Genomic DNA, 15,387 nt, shown 5'->3' with positions numbered 1-15,387 from the left:
GTTCACAGATGCAGGGTGGGTCATATTAAACCAGCCTAGTGATGTTTCCAGTTATTTATAAATTGCTGCACAAAATGTTTCAAAGAGGGAAAAATACTAATATGAAATTAAATTTTACAAAGTCAAAAAAGCTGTCTTTTTAGTATTTGTTTTTAAGCCTTCTGTCACAAAAGTCTTCATATTACATTAATAAAGTTGAGGCAAATTCAGGACAGAACTTTATAACCCGAGTAACCCAAGAGTAGATCACTTCATAATGAGAAATAATCATAAGAAATATATCTCTTAGTTTTGTCTATGTTTGAGTGTTTCTCTGTGTAGTCTAACCCAGACTTCAGCTTTTTACCTTAGAAATCTTGTGGATGAAAATTGTCTCTCTTGATTGCAGGAAATCAGTTTTCTAGCTTGTTAACCCTCCTCTTAGTTCTGAGGTTCTGTTGCAGAAGAACATCTCGGGTATCTCAGTGTCCACTGTGTCAGTTCCTCTACCAATCCTCACCTACTTTCATGTCTGTCCATTTTAAGGAACACTTAGTGCTCTCCACTCTTCTAATCCCCCCAAGTGAGTTAGTTCTTTACAGATTCATTGTTTTTACTCTGTATTCACGTATTCACCTGTGTCATCACGTATTTCTTTTGTGGCGTTTTTCTAGAGGTCAGAAATGCCCAGCAACTTGAATGCTACATGTAGCCTTGGTCATCTCATCTCACAGCAGTACAATAAAACAAGAAAAAGTATATAGAGAAGCAGCAAGTATGTTGAAAAGTATGGATTGGGTTTATTCCGAGGAGAGACTTGCAGAATAATGGCTCTTCAGTTAAACAGGGACATTGCAGGGGAGAAAGGAATAGAACTGCAAAGAGACTGTAAGATAGCGGCATGAAAGAGTGAGCAGTGATTAACCACCGTTTGTGGTTGTTTTCCTGTAATGTCAGAGCATTCACTGAAAAATTATACTAAATGGATTTGAAAAGGAATCAGATAAATCCACAGAGGGCCCTTCAACATCTATGAAACATGATGGTTCCTATTCAGTCTGTGTTTGAAAAAGTCTCATGCTTGCTGATTACTGGGAAAGATAGAGCAGGAGACTGGTCACCATGCACCTGTGTTGCACTGAACATCATTAGAGACAGAGCACTGGGCCAGACAGACTTTTATTCTGAATGAGCATGACTGTTCTTATGGTGTTGTAAGAGTTCCAAAAATACACAGCTGTTTTCTGCCTCTGAGTCATATGATTTGATGGATACCTGTCTTCATTACACTACAGGCAACAATAAATAGAATTCAAGGCCTCTAGGACCAAGGACTGCATGGATTCTAAAAACTAAGCTGGTTGGCTGAGGAGTGTTTGTTCTTTGTTGGCAAAGCAGCTGATTTTTACAACAATCCTCTGTGTGCATCGAGGTACTGAAGAAAATGGACACTGAGCAGATTTGAAAATTGGACCTCCTTACATTTCTTTGAGACATCAGATCTTCTGGCCCTATGTGAGCACTGGCCTCCTTCAATGAAACATGTGGCACCTGCATAAATTAATGCAAAATCTGCTTCACAGGGCTCATACACACTTCTGCATCCCTAGTGGGATTTATACACATGTACTTAATAGATTAATAAAGTAAATTATTAGTAGTGCATGCCCTGCTGAGTTGGTTCTGTAACAGCTTAATGGGCAAGAAGAATGATTTCCATTTCCAAAACTTACTGAAATGCAGAAAGGCAAACAGAACTTGAACACTAGGATCTTCCATAAGGGACTGGCCGTATCCAGTAGGTTGTCATGGGCAGGCTGAGAAGCCTTTGTTTCAGAGATATCTGAAAAAGCCTGAGAACTATTTATGAACCATAAGAAATATTAATCCTAGTGAGTTTTAAAATGTGTTTTTTCCAGCAGTATAGTTTGTCTGATTTCTAGGATGTTTATAGAGGACAGCTTTGAATACCTTTGTTAATCATATATACCTAATCTCTCTCAATTTTTGTCAAGGTCTTGTCCTCTATTTTACTCTCGCATGAGTTCTGTGTTAACTTTTATTACCATTTCTCACCTTTCAATTTACTAGAGCATAAATTTACTTTCACAGGATTGATCATTGTATCATTTCTCAGCTTAAATTTTTCAACTCTTGTGTGGCTTTGTTGGGTTTTTTGTGTGGGGTTTTTTTTTTTTTTGGGGGGGGGGGGGGGGGGATGCAGTTTCCCAGGCATTGAACCTGTATTTAAGTAATTTAGAAGACCTAGTTGAAATAGTGACTTTCATAGAAGAAAATTTGAAGCTGTGACCTTGAAGCCAGTGACTACCTGAGACTAGAAGGGAAAGAAAAAAAAAGTAGTTTAAATGTCAGAATTTTGGGGGTCTAACTCTTCTGTATTGTCATACTTTTATAACTAAATGTGAACTGTAGTACCAAATCTGACTTTTGTATGCCATTCATCTTTACATTTAAGACCAGAAATGTTCACATCTTGGTTCAGAAACTTTCCTCTCATGTATTTTACCAGGTAATGCTTTACTCAGTTGAAGTTTAAATCCAAAGCATTTATTCACTGTGGCTTTTTAAAATTTTAACTAGGTAGAAATTGGAACTAGCTACATGAAAACTGAACTAAAATAATTTTTTTTTTCACTTAATACAATAATAAGTAATAAATGCAATTTTGGTTTTAAGATTTGCAAAGTTGGAAGCTATAACATTTCCCTTTATACTGTGTATAACAGAAAAATCTGATAAGAATTTAAAAACACACTTCATAATTTAATTTTAAGCTTTTATGAACATATTTTAAAAAACACTGAAGGAATGAAGGGCTTTCTACAGTTGATAGAACTGCTATAGAGAGAAGCTGAAGAAACCTCACTTTGCACATGCCATTCTGTCAGCATCAGCTTTTATATGTAAGGATGAGACTTTGTACAAACATGAGTCAGGAAATTTGGTTATGGTACCAATAGCAACTGTAACTTAATATCCATGAGTCCTGTGGAGGAGTTACTATGAGGTGATTTGTGTTCTTAAAGCATCATGAAGTATCAGTCAGATCATTTAGCATATTTTTAAGGCTGCTTCCTTTTTTCTTCCCCTTCCCTTCCCCCAAAATTGAAATTCAGTCTCATATTAGCAAACTTAATGGGTTTATTTTTGAAAACAGATGTTTGGCTTTGACTTTGCTACTTCATAATGCATTAAATTTAACTACATTCAGTTCCCTTCATATTTTAAATCAAATTATTTAGTATAATATGTTTAAAAGCAGCATAGTTCTTGCTGCTCGTCACTCTAACTTTTATCAGCAGCGCACAAACGTGGTGATTTTACAGGCCAGGGTAATACCCAGCTGCCTCCATAAGTTAGTTTAGCTTATTTAGTTAATGAGCTTAGCTCATTTTCATCATGGAGGTACTGTACTGGTACTGTGCTTCACCTAAGGATGTTCTTTCATATAAGGACTCCCAGCAATATGTTGACTAGAGACCTTACCAGTTGTTCTGCCATCTACCTGAAATAGTTCAGTATCAGGTCTTCGTTCAACTTTGTCCAATCTATATTTCTCTCTAGAGCTTCCTTAGTGTGGACCCTTTATACTTTCTATCTGAAAATAAATATATCTTTTAAATTCCCATTCTAGTTATTCTTAAACAAGACTCTATAGTCTTGGTTTTTATTTACTACATAAAGGCTAATCAGTGAAGGATGGTTCTATTTACCCTTCTGCCTATTCCAATGAAGCATGTGAAGGGGAAATAGAGCTAGTGTCTGTATTAACAAATAAATTAAATTCAAGCTGTAATCAGATGAATAGGATTTCTGGCTGGATAGTCCTGGAGGGTGCTGTGTAAGTAGTGTTCCTTAGGCCGTCATTCTAGTGATCATCAGAAATTCTTCTGTTCCTAGCAGCTGTGGATGGTTATTTAGGACTAAGGAGTAACTTAATTAGAGAGGTATGCCAGGTTCTAAAAGGCCAGGATCCAAATATGTATTTACAACTTTTTGATGGTGTCATGAGAACTACTGAGCCAGGTTGGAGAGATGAATCGGCATTTGTGTTCCTGTGGGGTGACTGGATACAATACAGCATGTGGCTGGGGGAGAAGCAAGGTGGGAAATGGCGGGGGTGGAAATTGTGACATTTGTTCATTCCAGCTCAGGAGTCGCCTTGCAGATGAAAAAAACGTGGAGGACTTCTGAAGCCACTTGATATTTCATTATACCATTAAGTACAAAGCAATGCGATACTTGAATTTGAATCTTTAAACAGTTCACAAACGTGTATTTATTCATCCCAGGAAAAAAAGGTGGTGGTAGTTAATTAGCTGTGTCTTCTAAATGTAAGAGGAATTTGTAGGCCACCCAAAATATTGATAGAAAGGGGAGATCTGGATTTCAAGAGTTTTTGTCAAAAACCACACCCCTCTCCATAACTGATGAAGTTGGCAACCACATTATTAGAAGCAACCTTGGAAAAAACATCTGACTTACGAGTTGCCTAAACGTTCACATTCTTAATCCCCGGACAGCTGCTGGTCCAAGGCAGCCATGAAAGATTCAAATTTAATTAAGGTTTTTCATAATTCTGAAGAACATCTTGCTCATAGTGAATACATCTGTTAAATATTAGATTCTTTTTGGACACAGTAAGCTATAGTTTTACATACAGAAAGTAGGTTAAGAAATTTGCAAGGGATATTGGCTCTAAGCACTATAGTTCTAACAGAGATTTTTAATTTTATTTGAAATGCAAATCTCAGATTGGGATTTATAGGGTAAAGCTAGCTGAGCAAAATAGATTTAGGGCGTTCAGACCAGTTCACTCTGTCTGTGCTTCCTGGAAGATCTTATTACTTAGATAATTATAACAAACAGGGTTGCAATATCTTTATCTGTGGGCTGGGCTCTGAATTGGTATGAGCATGTGACTTAGAAGGCCAGATAATAATTTAGACTTACATCTGCTTAGCAGTAAAAGTTTAGCTATTAATAGTGAACAATTTTTACTGATCAGGCAAAAAAGTAAATTCTTTTCTTCTTAGGGACCTGAAAAGGTGAGTAGATTGATTCTTGTATTTTGCTAGTATATAAATTAATCTAATAAATCCTGAAGGTTAGAATTTGCTAATATTAAAGCTTGTACTATAATGTTAGAGATAGTTTTTGTTCAGTCCTTACCAAAGCTGAAACAACTTCTTTTTCAAAATATGTGTATTTTTTTATATAGGTAGATAAGTCATGGTGTTCTGCATCTGTTGATGTCATTCAGGAATGAAAACTGTAAAAGGAATTAAAATACCAGCAAACAGATGGCTCCTGTCTGAGGCACTCACCATGCCTTGGGATTGATAGAGGTGTCTTGTTATTTAATAACAATTTTTAAAAATCCACAATTGCAGATATTTCTGTAGAACTAGATCAGAAAGCATATGAGATCTAACAAGCTATTTCCATAATATTGCTCAGAACAGTTGAACTGTAAGAAGGGAGTGTCTGGGAAAGTAAGACTTGCCTGAAGCACAAGCAACAGGTCTGTCTAGAAAAAGATGTCAAGCAAGTAATATTACATTATCTCTCTGGAGCAAAGAACATTGCTCTTATTAATAAATTGTTTGATCAGCAGGTTTACTCTAGCTTAATGCAGTTAAGCAGCAAATGCACTGTGGATACAGGTGAGAAAACAGGCAGAGTGTGGAGGCTGGGAGGAGGTAGAAGACTTAGTTGTGGTAGTATTTTTCAGCAAAAACTTTTTGGTTTGTGCCAAGGTCTTGACTGAAGGTTTTTCTATAAGTAAAATGTCAAGTTTGTAATATAATGTATCAGTATTTTCTGTACCTTTTTCACTACAGATGGTCAAATAGTATATTTGATGTTTAGAAGAAATGGTAGTCTTGAATTTCTTGCTAGTAACAACTGTGTATTGCTGTAGCTGCTTTAAGCACACGGAGCAGTAGCTTACAGCACAAATGAGAGTGAGCATGCAGCGCAATCTAGCAATAGAAACTCTATGCTATTTTTAGTATTTTTCACTCTTTTTCTCCCTTCTAATTTTGAGCCAGTCTACTGTCCTGATTTACCAACACAGCTGGTGGCCATAGATTTCTGGGGGAGTGGCTGGTGGCCACATCTGCCAAAGGAGCAAGGTAGCCTAGGTGCCTCTTTGGCAGCTGCTCTCTGTAGGTGGATTTCCTTTCACTGAGGTGATTACCGACATTATGGTTGCTTTGAACTAGGAGATATATTGCAAGGAAGGAGGCTCATTGCAGTTGAGAATCAGGTATCTCTCTAGTATTTAGTGAATCTACTAAGCCTACTGGTGGGTAAATGTGGCAACAGAAGATGGAAATCTACCAAAATCAACAAAGGGAAGTAACAGAGTCAGAGGGAGTGTCTGTAAAATTCACATGTGTAAGCATTCTGAAATTTTAAGTTTATATCATCTGACTTAATGACTTTCCAGATTATTCTGAGTGTGATTTGTGTTATTGCCAATGCCATTGAATGAAATAGTTGGGTCAAGTGCATTTTGGTGAAATTCAGTTACATTTAGCATTGTTCATACTTAAATTATTGTTTTGACAAAAATGGAGAGACCAAAACCAACCATTCATTTACATTAATCTTTCCCTTGGGTGACACTAAAGATTTTTCTTCTGTTTTCTGATAAGGCATTCTCATATTGCTCTTCAGATCAATTTGATCTGAAGTTAAATAATAGCTTACCCATTATGACAAGCTATAAATGGCAGAGCTCAAATTAGAACATAGTAGTTTGACTCTTATTCCTGCATCCAGCCCTGTTGATAGTGTAGACAGTGGTGTTGTATACATTGACAAGAATGGACATAGGGCACACACCTTACTGATAACACAGAGGTTATTAATAAATTAGCTTTCTTTGTGTATATTTCACCAGCACCACGGAGAAAAACCTGCATCTCGGGATTCTTCGTTTGTAAGAGCAGCAAATAATTTTGACTTGTTAGTGAAAATTTTCTGTCGCACTGGGCTTGTTACTGAGATTAAACATTTCTTATGATGCAGTAATTCAGACTCAGCCTTAAGTGTACTTCTAGGGATTCTTTTTTCTTTTTTTCCTGACAGTCCCTCTGAAACAAAAAATGGGTAAACTTGTATTTTAAAGCTGACTTTATCCTCTGGCTGCTGATTCTACATTCTAGTGTTTAGGCAGGCTCCAACTGAGCAGGTAAATATGGGTGCTTTAGCTACCAGTCATGATTGGTTGTGGTGGCCAGCATCTGAACTGTCACTGGATGAACACAGTGCAAAAATACTTTCATCTATGGGAGTTGCCATTAGAGATTATGGTAATATTTATTTAAATTTAAAATAATTGAATTCTTACCATAGGTAATCTCATGGTAAATACAGATTAGTGATTGGAATAATTCCAGTAGCACTGGAATAATCGGCCCCACAAACATGTGACCATTGCTGATACATTTATCTACAACCTGCATCATTTGAAGGATATCTCTAGTCATTGTCAGACAGATGTCTTTTGTGGTGCTCAGAAAGCTGTCAAAATTGAACAGTTTTGAATCACAGATTTAAAAGCTTGCTGTATCAGGAGGTTTCATGTCAAAAGACTGAATTGCATACGTCATGGAAGAGAAATCAAAATTCTGGGACCCTTTAAAGGCTTTGTCACTATTTTGAGTTGTGTGTTAGAGCACTGCAAAAATGATGCATAAGTACAATCCCTGTTCATTGTTGTGTGGGCATTGGTTTCATACTTCAGTGATGAAGTGATGTGCAAAAGAGCCTTATTTCAGATAGGATTTTCTCACTGGCAGTGAAGAGGACAGTGTAAATTCTTTTCTCCTTTGAAATGTCATCTGTTGACAATAGTGACTGTTACTTGACTAAGAGTCCAGCAACACCAGCTCACAAATAGAGACTAATTTTGGACCATTTTGTTTGTTAGCCTTAATGTCAGATGGTAACATTGATGTCTTTAATCCTGTTTTAAAGAGGCAGCAGTAATTTCAGAAACTTCATGCTTGGGACATTTTGGTTATTGGAACAGAAAGAACTGTATTTTCAGTGTCATGAAAGAAGTGGCAGAAAGTCTGAATGGGGATATAGAAAGGAGGAGTAAAAATTATTTCAGAATTGTCTTTACTCTTAAGGCAGCAGTCAAAAAGCAGAGCTCCTATGGAGTTCTGCCTATAGGTTAAGCATGTTTTTCACCATGTGTTCATACCTTCATTAAAACCTAGTGAATGCTCTTTTTCCCTACAGTGCAAAAGGTTGAAATGCACTGAATTTTAAATCTAGGAAACCATTGTTAAGGATGAGGGGTAGGGGAATCTCAAGCTTCCAGTATTTGAGATTGATTTGTCTTGTTTCCATCTGCATTTCCTTTTTTTAGTAAAATCTCTTAAAAAAAAAAAAAAAATCAATGATGAATGAAAACTTCAGAAATCCCAAGTCATCTATCAAGAATACAATTTTGTTAGTTTTCATATTACTAGGCTGTATTTTTGCTAGTGTGAACTTGATTGTGTGGCTTAATTTATAATGTAACAGTGACATATTTTTCTATCAGGTCTGGTTTAGTGTAATAGACATTGTTTCTTCTGTCTTTTCAGTAGAAAGAGTAAAATTCTGAAGAATTCACAGATGATGGCTTCTGACGCTAGTCATATGCTGGAAGCAGCTTTGGAGCAGATGGATGACATCATTGCAGGTATAATAATGCTTTATTTCACACCAAACTATTTCAGGATTTAACTATGTTTGTCTTTTTCCCTCCTGCAATTTTCGTGAGTTTGGGGTTTTTTTACCTTTTTAATTATTATTCTCAATTTGTCAAGTTCTCTGTGACATGCAGATTTCTGTGGTTCAGCAGTTGTGTGAAGAAAATTTAAAGTAAAATAAAGGGAGAACACCCACAATTTCACTCAGACATGTGAATATTGAAGTAAGAGAGATTTAATTTGCTCTAATGCTATATGGTAGCTTAAACGCATCCTAATTCATGCGAAAACTTTCTATATTGTATGTGTTAGTCTTTTATTTCAGTGTTTCTTTGAAACAAGTTTTCACCAAGGCTTCTGGTTAGCTGCATACCATATATCTGGTTTTTTACACACGCACACATATAGATATACATAAATAGGTGTGTATATATATAAAAAAGTATACATAATTTTATTTATGATGTGTATATTTAAACTAGCTTAGCTATTCATTACCTTCACGGTTAGAATGTGTGTCCTCTTGTTGGCATTATATCCAGCAGTGGAGCTATGATTTTCTCTTTAGGCAGCTATCCACTAGAAAGGCATATGATGCAAGACAAAATTTGCTGTCTTTTGGTGCTTTCATGGTAAGGCAATTAAAAAATCTTCTCTCAACATTACAGAGTGTTCTCTACAAGAAGCAAAGTTGACTTCTGTGGTTAGGACTTGGTAGCCTTGGGGTTTGTGCTCGCACACCGTTCAGTATGAGCTCCTAAAAGAAGTATCTGGGTAGGGCCATGATCTCACTTGTGCACAATGGGAAAGCATTCACTAAAGCTTTATAATTTTAAATAGTGACACCCATTCTGTGCCTTCTTTTTAATTTTTTTTCCCTAATGATGAAGAAGATGACATCAGCCTCTTGTTGCTGCGGTTGTGCTGCTTCCTGCTTTTCTTCCTGTTCTTCTAGTAAAGCTTTCTATCCAGAGGCTAATATGGGGCTTCAGATATTCCCATCAGACTAGCCATGATTAGTCAGGAAGTCATTATCCAGGATTTTTAGTTTAAAGAATCTCTAGATTTTTTTTTTCCTCATGCACATACGAGTATTCGCTTTATTCTAAATGTGCAAGCTTTAACAGAGTGCTAAGATATACAGAAGTGTAAATGTGAATATGTAATAGATATAACTCCACATATAAATTTTCACACTAGTGAAACAAGTTCCAGGCAAATAAGAAAATTCAGATATGTATTTCGTTCTCCCTTCTATTTCTGAATGCAAAACGTTATTCAAACAAGATTTTAACCAACGCAAGTTAATTGGGATTTTATTTTTTCACCTCTCACAAAACACATGAACAGATAGTCAGGGAAGTGTTGGACTTCCCTGAGATATGTAAAGAGAGAACAAGAAAAGCAAGTCCCAAACCATAACTCGTGACCTAAGGAACTGAAATAATTTCTTAGCCATTGCAAACCCTGGGTTATGATCCTGGCTAGTGCTATAAAAGAGCTAAACTAACATAAAAACCTATGTCCCTTTATGCTACGGACACTGTGCTCATAAATCACCTGCATACATCTGGAAATTTTAACTCAATATCTCTCTTCTGTGATGAAGCCAGGCTTGATTTTTTTGTTTGTTTGTTTTTAATATTCTTTTCCTTTTCCCCACTCATTTTTCACAGCTGTTTGGTGGTGTTGGTGCCCAAGCTCTAAAACAAAAAGATTCAGGCATGCTAGTGGTATGTAGAGTTTGTTTCCACAGTGCATGGATAGGTCTTGAGCAAATTTGCAACCTCTTCAAGAGAGTTGACTTTATGACTTCACATTACTTACATTTTTAGTCTAATGTCCACTGATATTCAGTATAATATGGAAAACAGGCTTATATAAACATATCTAATGGGAAAAGAACCAAGATATTTCCCAGACAATGGGAATGTCCAGTCTCATCAGTGTTAACTGAATACTTCCCATGTGATTTCAGAATTTTATCTACCTGTACCAATAAAAAAATCATATTGCTTCATTCTTTTACTTATTTTTAGTTATAACATAAAGTAAAAGCTCAGTTGGGTGGGAAAGTTGTTTCCCTTATTTATTATTTTCCATTACTAGACATAGATAAGACATTTTAAGACAGGTGGAGTTCAGTCTGTTATGGTTGTTCTCTTCTAGCTAATGTTCTGTGTATTCCAGAACTGATTCTTGAATAGTCTGGTATGATTGAAGGACCAAATATATCTGCTGGAGCCTATACTTGGATACAGTTATTATCCCAATTTGTCTCAAATTGAGGAACATAGTAATTATTCAAGTTTGAGTCTCTCTAATTCAATCCAGTAAGCTTCTGTATGCAATTTGAGCAGAGACTGGAAAACAGGAATGTTCTCTTGTCCTGTATGGCGAGAGGTGAGAGAACAATTATAAGGTAGGAAATGCCTTCAGAGGGAGGACTAGAGGACTGTCATGAAACAAACCAGGACTGAGAGTCTTCTAATTGCAGAATTATATATACTATATTGTGCAAATATTGGACAAATCATCTGTGCAAATGTAGCTGCTCTTAGAATAGATTGGAAACAGCAAAAAATCAACTGTTGAGAGCTTGTGCTGTTTCAGTTCATTGTATCCGGATTCTGTGGATATCTCTAGGCAGCACTGGAATCAAAGACTAAGGCTAAACTTCATGACTGTTGAAAACTTAGGTAGCTGATGAAAAAGATGTTTCCTTGGGAATGAAGCCTGAGGGCATACTGGGAGAGCTATGCTCTTCTCTTAGCCTCAGAAACCTTTGCTTTATGCACAAAATGAGCATTAATCGCTATTTTAGAGAAGTGAGAAGTCCGGAGATGTGTAACTTGCATTGGTTAATTTTTGAAGCTTGAGTAGTTGTGTATGTATACACATGCAAAACCAGCATTCTCTCTGTTGAGTGATAAAACAGTCGTGATTTTTTTTATTAGCTGTAGTTATCATTAAAGTATTAGATTGTGGCCTTGTCCTTTAAGGTAAGATCTGAGCATACAAATACATATTACAAATATTTACAGATTTGCAATCCTACTTTTAGTCTTCTAATTTTAAAAGTCATGCCCCTTATTCCAAATGTTAACATAGCTCATACATGCTTCTGATTAATCCAAATAAAAAGTCTCACTGTAGACTGTGCATCTTAGTGCAATACAAAATGTATTAGTGTTTGAGTGCATGAGGGTAGGATTGTGAAGCAAGATTAACAAATTGAATTTCATTGGGCTTGATCAAATTTGACAGATAGGTCAGTGTTCCCAAGTCTTTTATGCTTCAGTACATCTGTACTGATAACCCACCCTCATAGCTATATAAATTAGGCATGCTAAATGATTAGCCTTATTTAGCCTTATTTGACTAAAATAGCAAAAAGGGCTAATGTGATTGTCAATGAACATGACTTACCCATTAGTTAGAATGACTTGCACTCCAAACAGAGGCTTTGTCTAAAGAAGGCACCCATATGTCAGATCTGCCTATGCGTTCTTTATTTCAGGTGCATGACTTTGGCATTGCTTCCCTCTGAGGTTTGACCAAGTCATTGCTTTCCTTTTTATTCAGCCTGTACCCATTTATTAAAATGTGTTTCTTTCTAGAACTAGAGATTTTGATTATTTTTTCTTTGTAATATATCCTACTGAATTCAAATAATTTTTATTTTACTTTTATATCAAACTGCTTGTCTCTGTCAACATTCTGGAAATCCATTATTTCCTTTTGTGAATAATGACCATAATTGTAAGATCTAAAAACTCCTGTCACAATATTAGTCTGCTGCAGCTCCAGAGTCTCTTCAAATTCACCAACTAGTAAATGTAATTATTGATTTTCCTTTTAACCAGAGCTCCTGCAATTACTACTTCCTGAAAAATAATGAGAACGTTAAATGTGTTATCACATGGGTGTGTACTGATATTTCAGTATTAGTACTGAAAGATTAAAAAATACAAAGAATTTAAAAATTTGTCAAGTTGTCCAAGTATGGATGTTTAAATTCCCTTCTCTTGAGGTGGCAGAACGATTATGTTCAGTTCATTGCTTTGTCTGTGTGCTACAAACCCAACCACTTCCCACACCCTCGCTGAAAAAGGGGCCTTTAGAGGAAATTATACTTAAGAGATGAACAAGATTTTAAATCAAGTTTAATATATTTTCCTCATGGGATCTATTTGCCAGAATTTGAAGGAGGACCTGTTTGCAGGGGGTTTTGTGGGGGTTTTTTCCTCCTTTTTTTCTTTTACTGTTCTGCCCCATCATAATTTTACTATGAAAACAATAGAGTTCAAGTTCCAGAGCTACGCTATGTTCCTGGATGTGTTAGATTATTAAGTGATTAGAACTTGGATTAAAAAATGCAGGAGTGGACAAAAAATACTAACACTCTCCTTTGAACCCCTCTGGATGAATTTTAGGTTTTGTGGAATAAGGTTTTCACAGAGTTCCTATTTAAATAATAGGAAATCAAAATACTTCCTAGTGACCTCATCCTCTACCCATGAATAGTCATATACGTCATCACAGGATTCATTCAGAATGTAAGGACTAGTCTCACAGCACATTAAGTGAAGAAGATAGACAACTCTGTTCTGCTTCACAAGGGATTGAAATTGTCCAGATCAGACAGAGAGCACTTAATCCTATTTTTTGTGGTGTGTGTTGGGGGGGTGGATGGGTCTTATTTGAAATACACGCTGGGTGACATGTAGCTGATGGACAGTGTGAGCCTCTTGTGATTGTGTAGAATGACTAGAGAATAGCTTCTATTTTTCCTTTTCAATTTGTACACTTCCAGATGGTGTTATATTTTTATCACTTTTGTCCTATTCAAGGTCCACAGTATTTTCAAAGTCAAAGTGTAGTTTCTATAGTAAAGGTGTATAATTTTTTATCATTTTAATAGAGATCTTTGTAGAATTTCATTTTAGAGCATTGAACTGACACGGACTATAGTTGAAATAAAGATGAGAAAAACAATAATTTAAATAAGCAATTTCTTTTGTTATCAGAGTAATTGAACAGCAACAGCTGCAGTGGTTTTCTTGTATTTTCTAAATAAATAAATTATACTTTTAGTAGGCTGTGCTTCAGTTATCATTAGTGTATTTCCTTTTTATTTTCTATTCTTTTTCAATCAATAATTTAGGCTTTTTTTCTGAACAAAAGAAGTAATATATCTACAGGACTTGTTTATCTTGTTACTGCTATGCATTAATTCCGGTGAGCATTTGTAAAGTTGTACTTACAAGATACTATAGTGCCTTTTTGAAACCATTAGTTAGGGCATATTTATGTATAGATCTTATAGCAATAGAGATATGAAAAAGGAAACTAAATAATAAATTACTTGAAATCAGGTGTTTGATAGAGAAATATATAACTTCCTGTTGTAACAGATCCAGAAAATTATATGTCAAGAATATTGTGAGGGAAAAAATAGACAGCAATGGTGACCTTTAACCATCCTGGACATTAAAGGGGAAAATAAAAAAACTTAACACAAATATTTATAATTTGTAGTTCAATGTTTATTTTATAACGCTTCCTATAGCTTGTTAGGTGCTGACATGTTGCTTCAGATATTCTACTTTGGAAGAGCTAATGAGTTAATTCCTTAGATGTCAACAATAGCAGATTTATAACAATTTTAAATCTTTTAAAACTTTAAAAATATAGCATTTCACTGTCTTTCTATTTACTTAATATGTAATTTTTCACATCAGCTATCTGTGGTCTTTCTTTTAAGTTTGTTAACAACCTCTAAGACATGGCCTCACAAACTGTGCGCACACTTGAATAACCACTACAGCCATTTGATACTGTATTTTGCAGGGGCTTTACACATGCTGTAGCCTTCAAGTTAAGACCTTGCATAAAAGTTCAGGTGCAGTTTTGATCTGTGTTTTAAAAGCATGTGAAAATCATGGCAAGTTGCATGTTCATTGTGCAGTTGCAGCATTGTCTACTCATTCCTTACCCAGGGTTACCAGAGCAACCTGAAGTTTGGAATTTCCTCAATTTTGAGTGCTTAACTTTGCAAGAGGTCATTATAACTATTTGGGCTACTGTCCCAAAACATGCTTCACATACTCTCACTATCCTAAGCATATTTTCTCACAGATAGTGGGGGTCTGAGCACAAGATAGAGAGTGAAGACTCTCTGATGGATGGATTCCCTCTTTAAACAGGACAGTACTACAGAATCTTATGGAGCAGAAAGCACGGAGAACTTGTTTCCTATAAACGCTTAATGATTTTTTACAAAAGTAGATGTTTAAAATTGTTTTGTATAAGACAACATTGTCTTTTGAAGGTCCAAGTCAAACAGTGATTTACTGATCAAATTGGTCTTCCGATTCTCTTGCATGTGTTCCTGCATTTCCAGCAAAATAAAATCAGACGTTTTCTTGAAAATAAGTTAAAACTAATTCAAAGTGGAGAAATCTTTGCAATTGAAATATGTTAATTTAAATCTTTTATCTCTGACTACAGATAAACAGTTCTGTCAATATAAACCCCAAAATATCGTCATGGCCTATATACCTACATCAGCTTACAAAAATGCAGTACTGCATTGTGTTTCTGCAAAACAAAATCCATGCATCATAGGTATTTGTATTAAGTTTTGAAAAAGGATTGAAAAGAAACA

The 15,387-nt window shown here is 35.7% G+C and overlaps 1 protein-coding gene across 1 annotated transcript in view; it reads left to right on the top strand.

Moving 5' to 3' along the window:
- Positions 1 to 15,387, top strand: part of PPFIBP2 (PPFIA binding protein 2) — a 106,244-nt gene that overhangs the window by 10,362 nt on the left and 80,495 nt on the right. The window contains exon 2 of the mRNA XM_074841643.1: positions 8,610 to 8,707. Coding sequence (XP_074697744.1) covers positions 8,641 to 8,707 — 67 coding nt within the window. The 5' untranslated portion in view covers positions 8,610 to 8,640. The remainder of the gene's footprint in view (positions 1 to 8,609; positions 8,708 to 15,387) is intronic.

This window comes from Strix aluco, chromosome 16 (assembly GCF_031877795.1).
Source record: "Strix aluco isolate bStrAlu1 chromosome 16, bStrAlu1.hap1, whole genome shotgun sequence".
Taxonomy (NCBI): Eukaryota; Metazoa; Chordata; class Aves; order Strigiformes; family Strigidae; genus Strix; species Strix aluco.
This window is presented reverse-complemented; position numbering and strand designations above follow the sequence as displayed.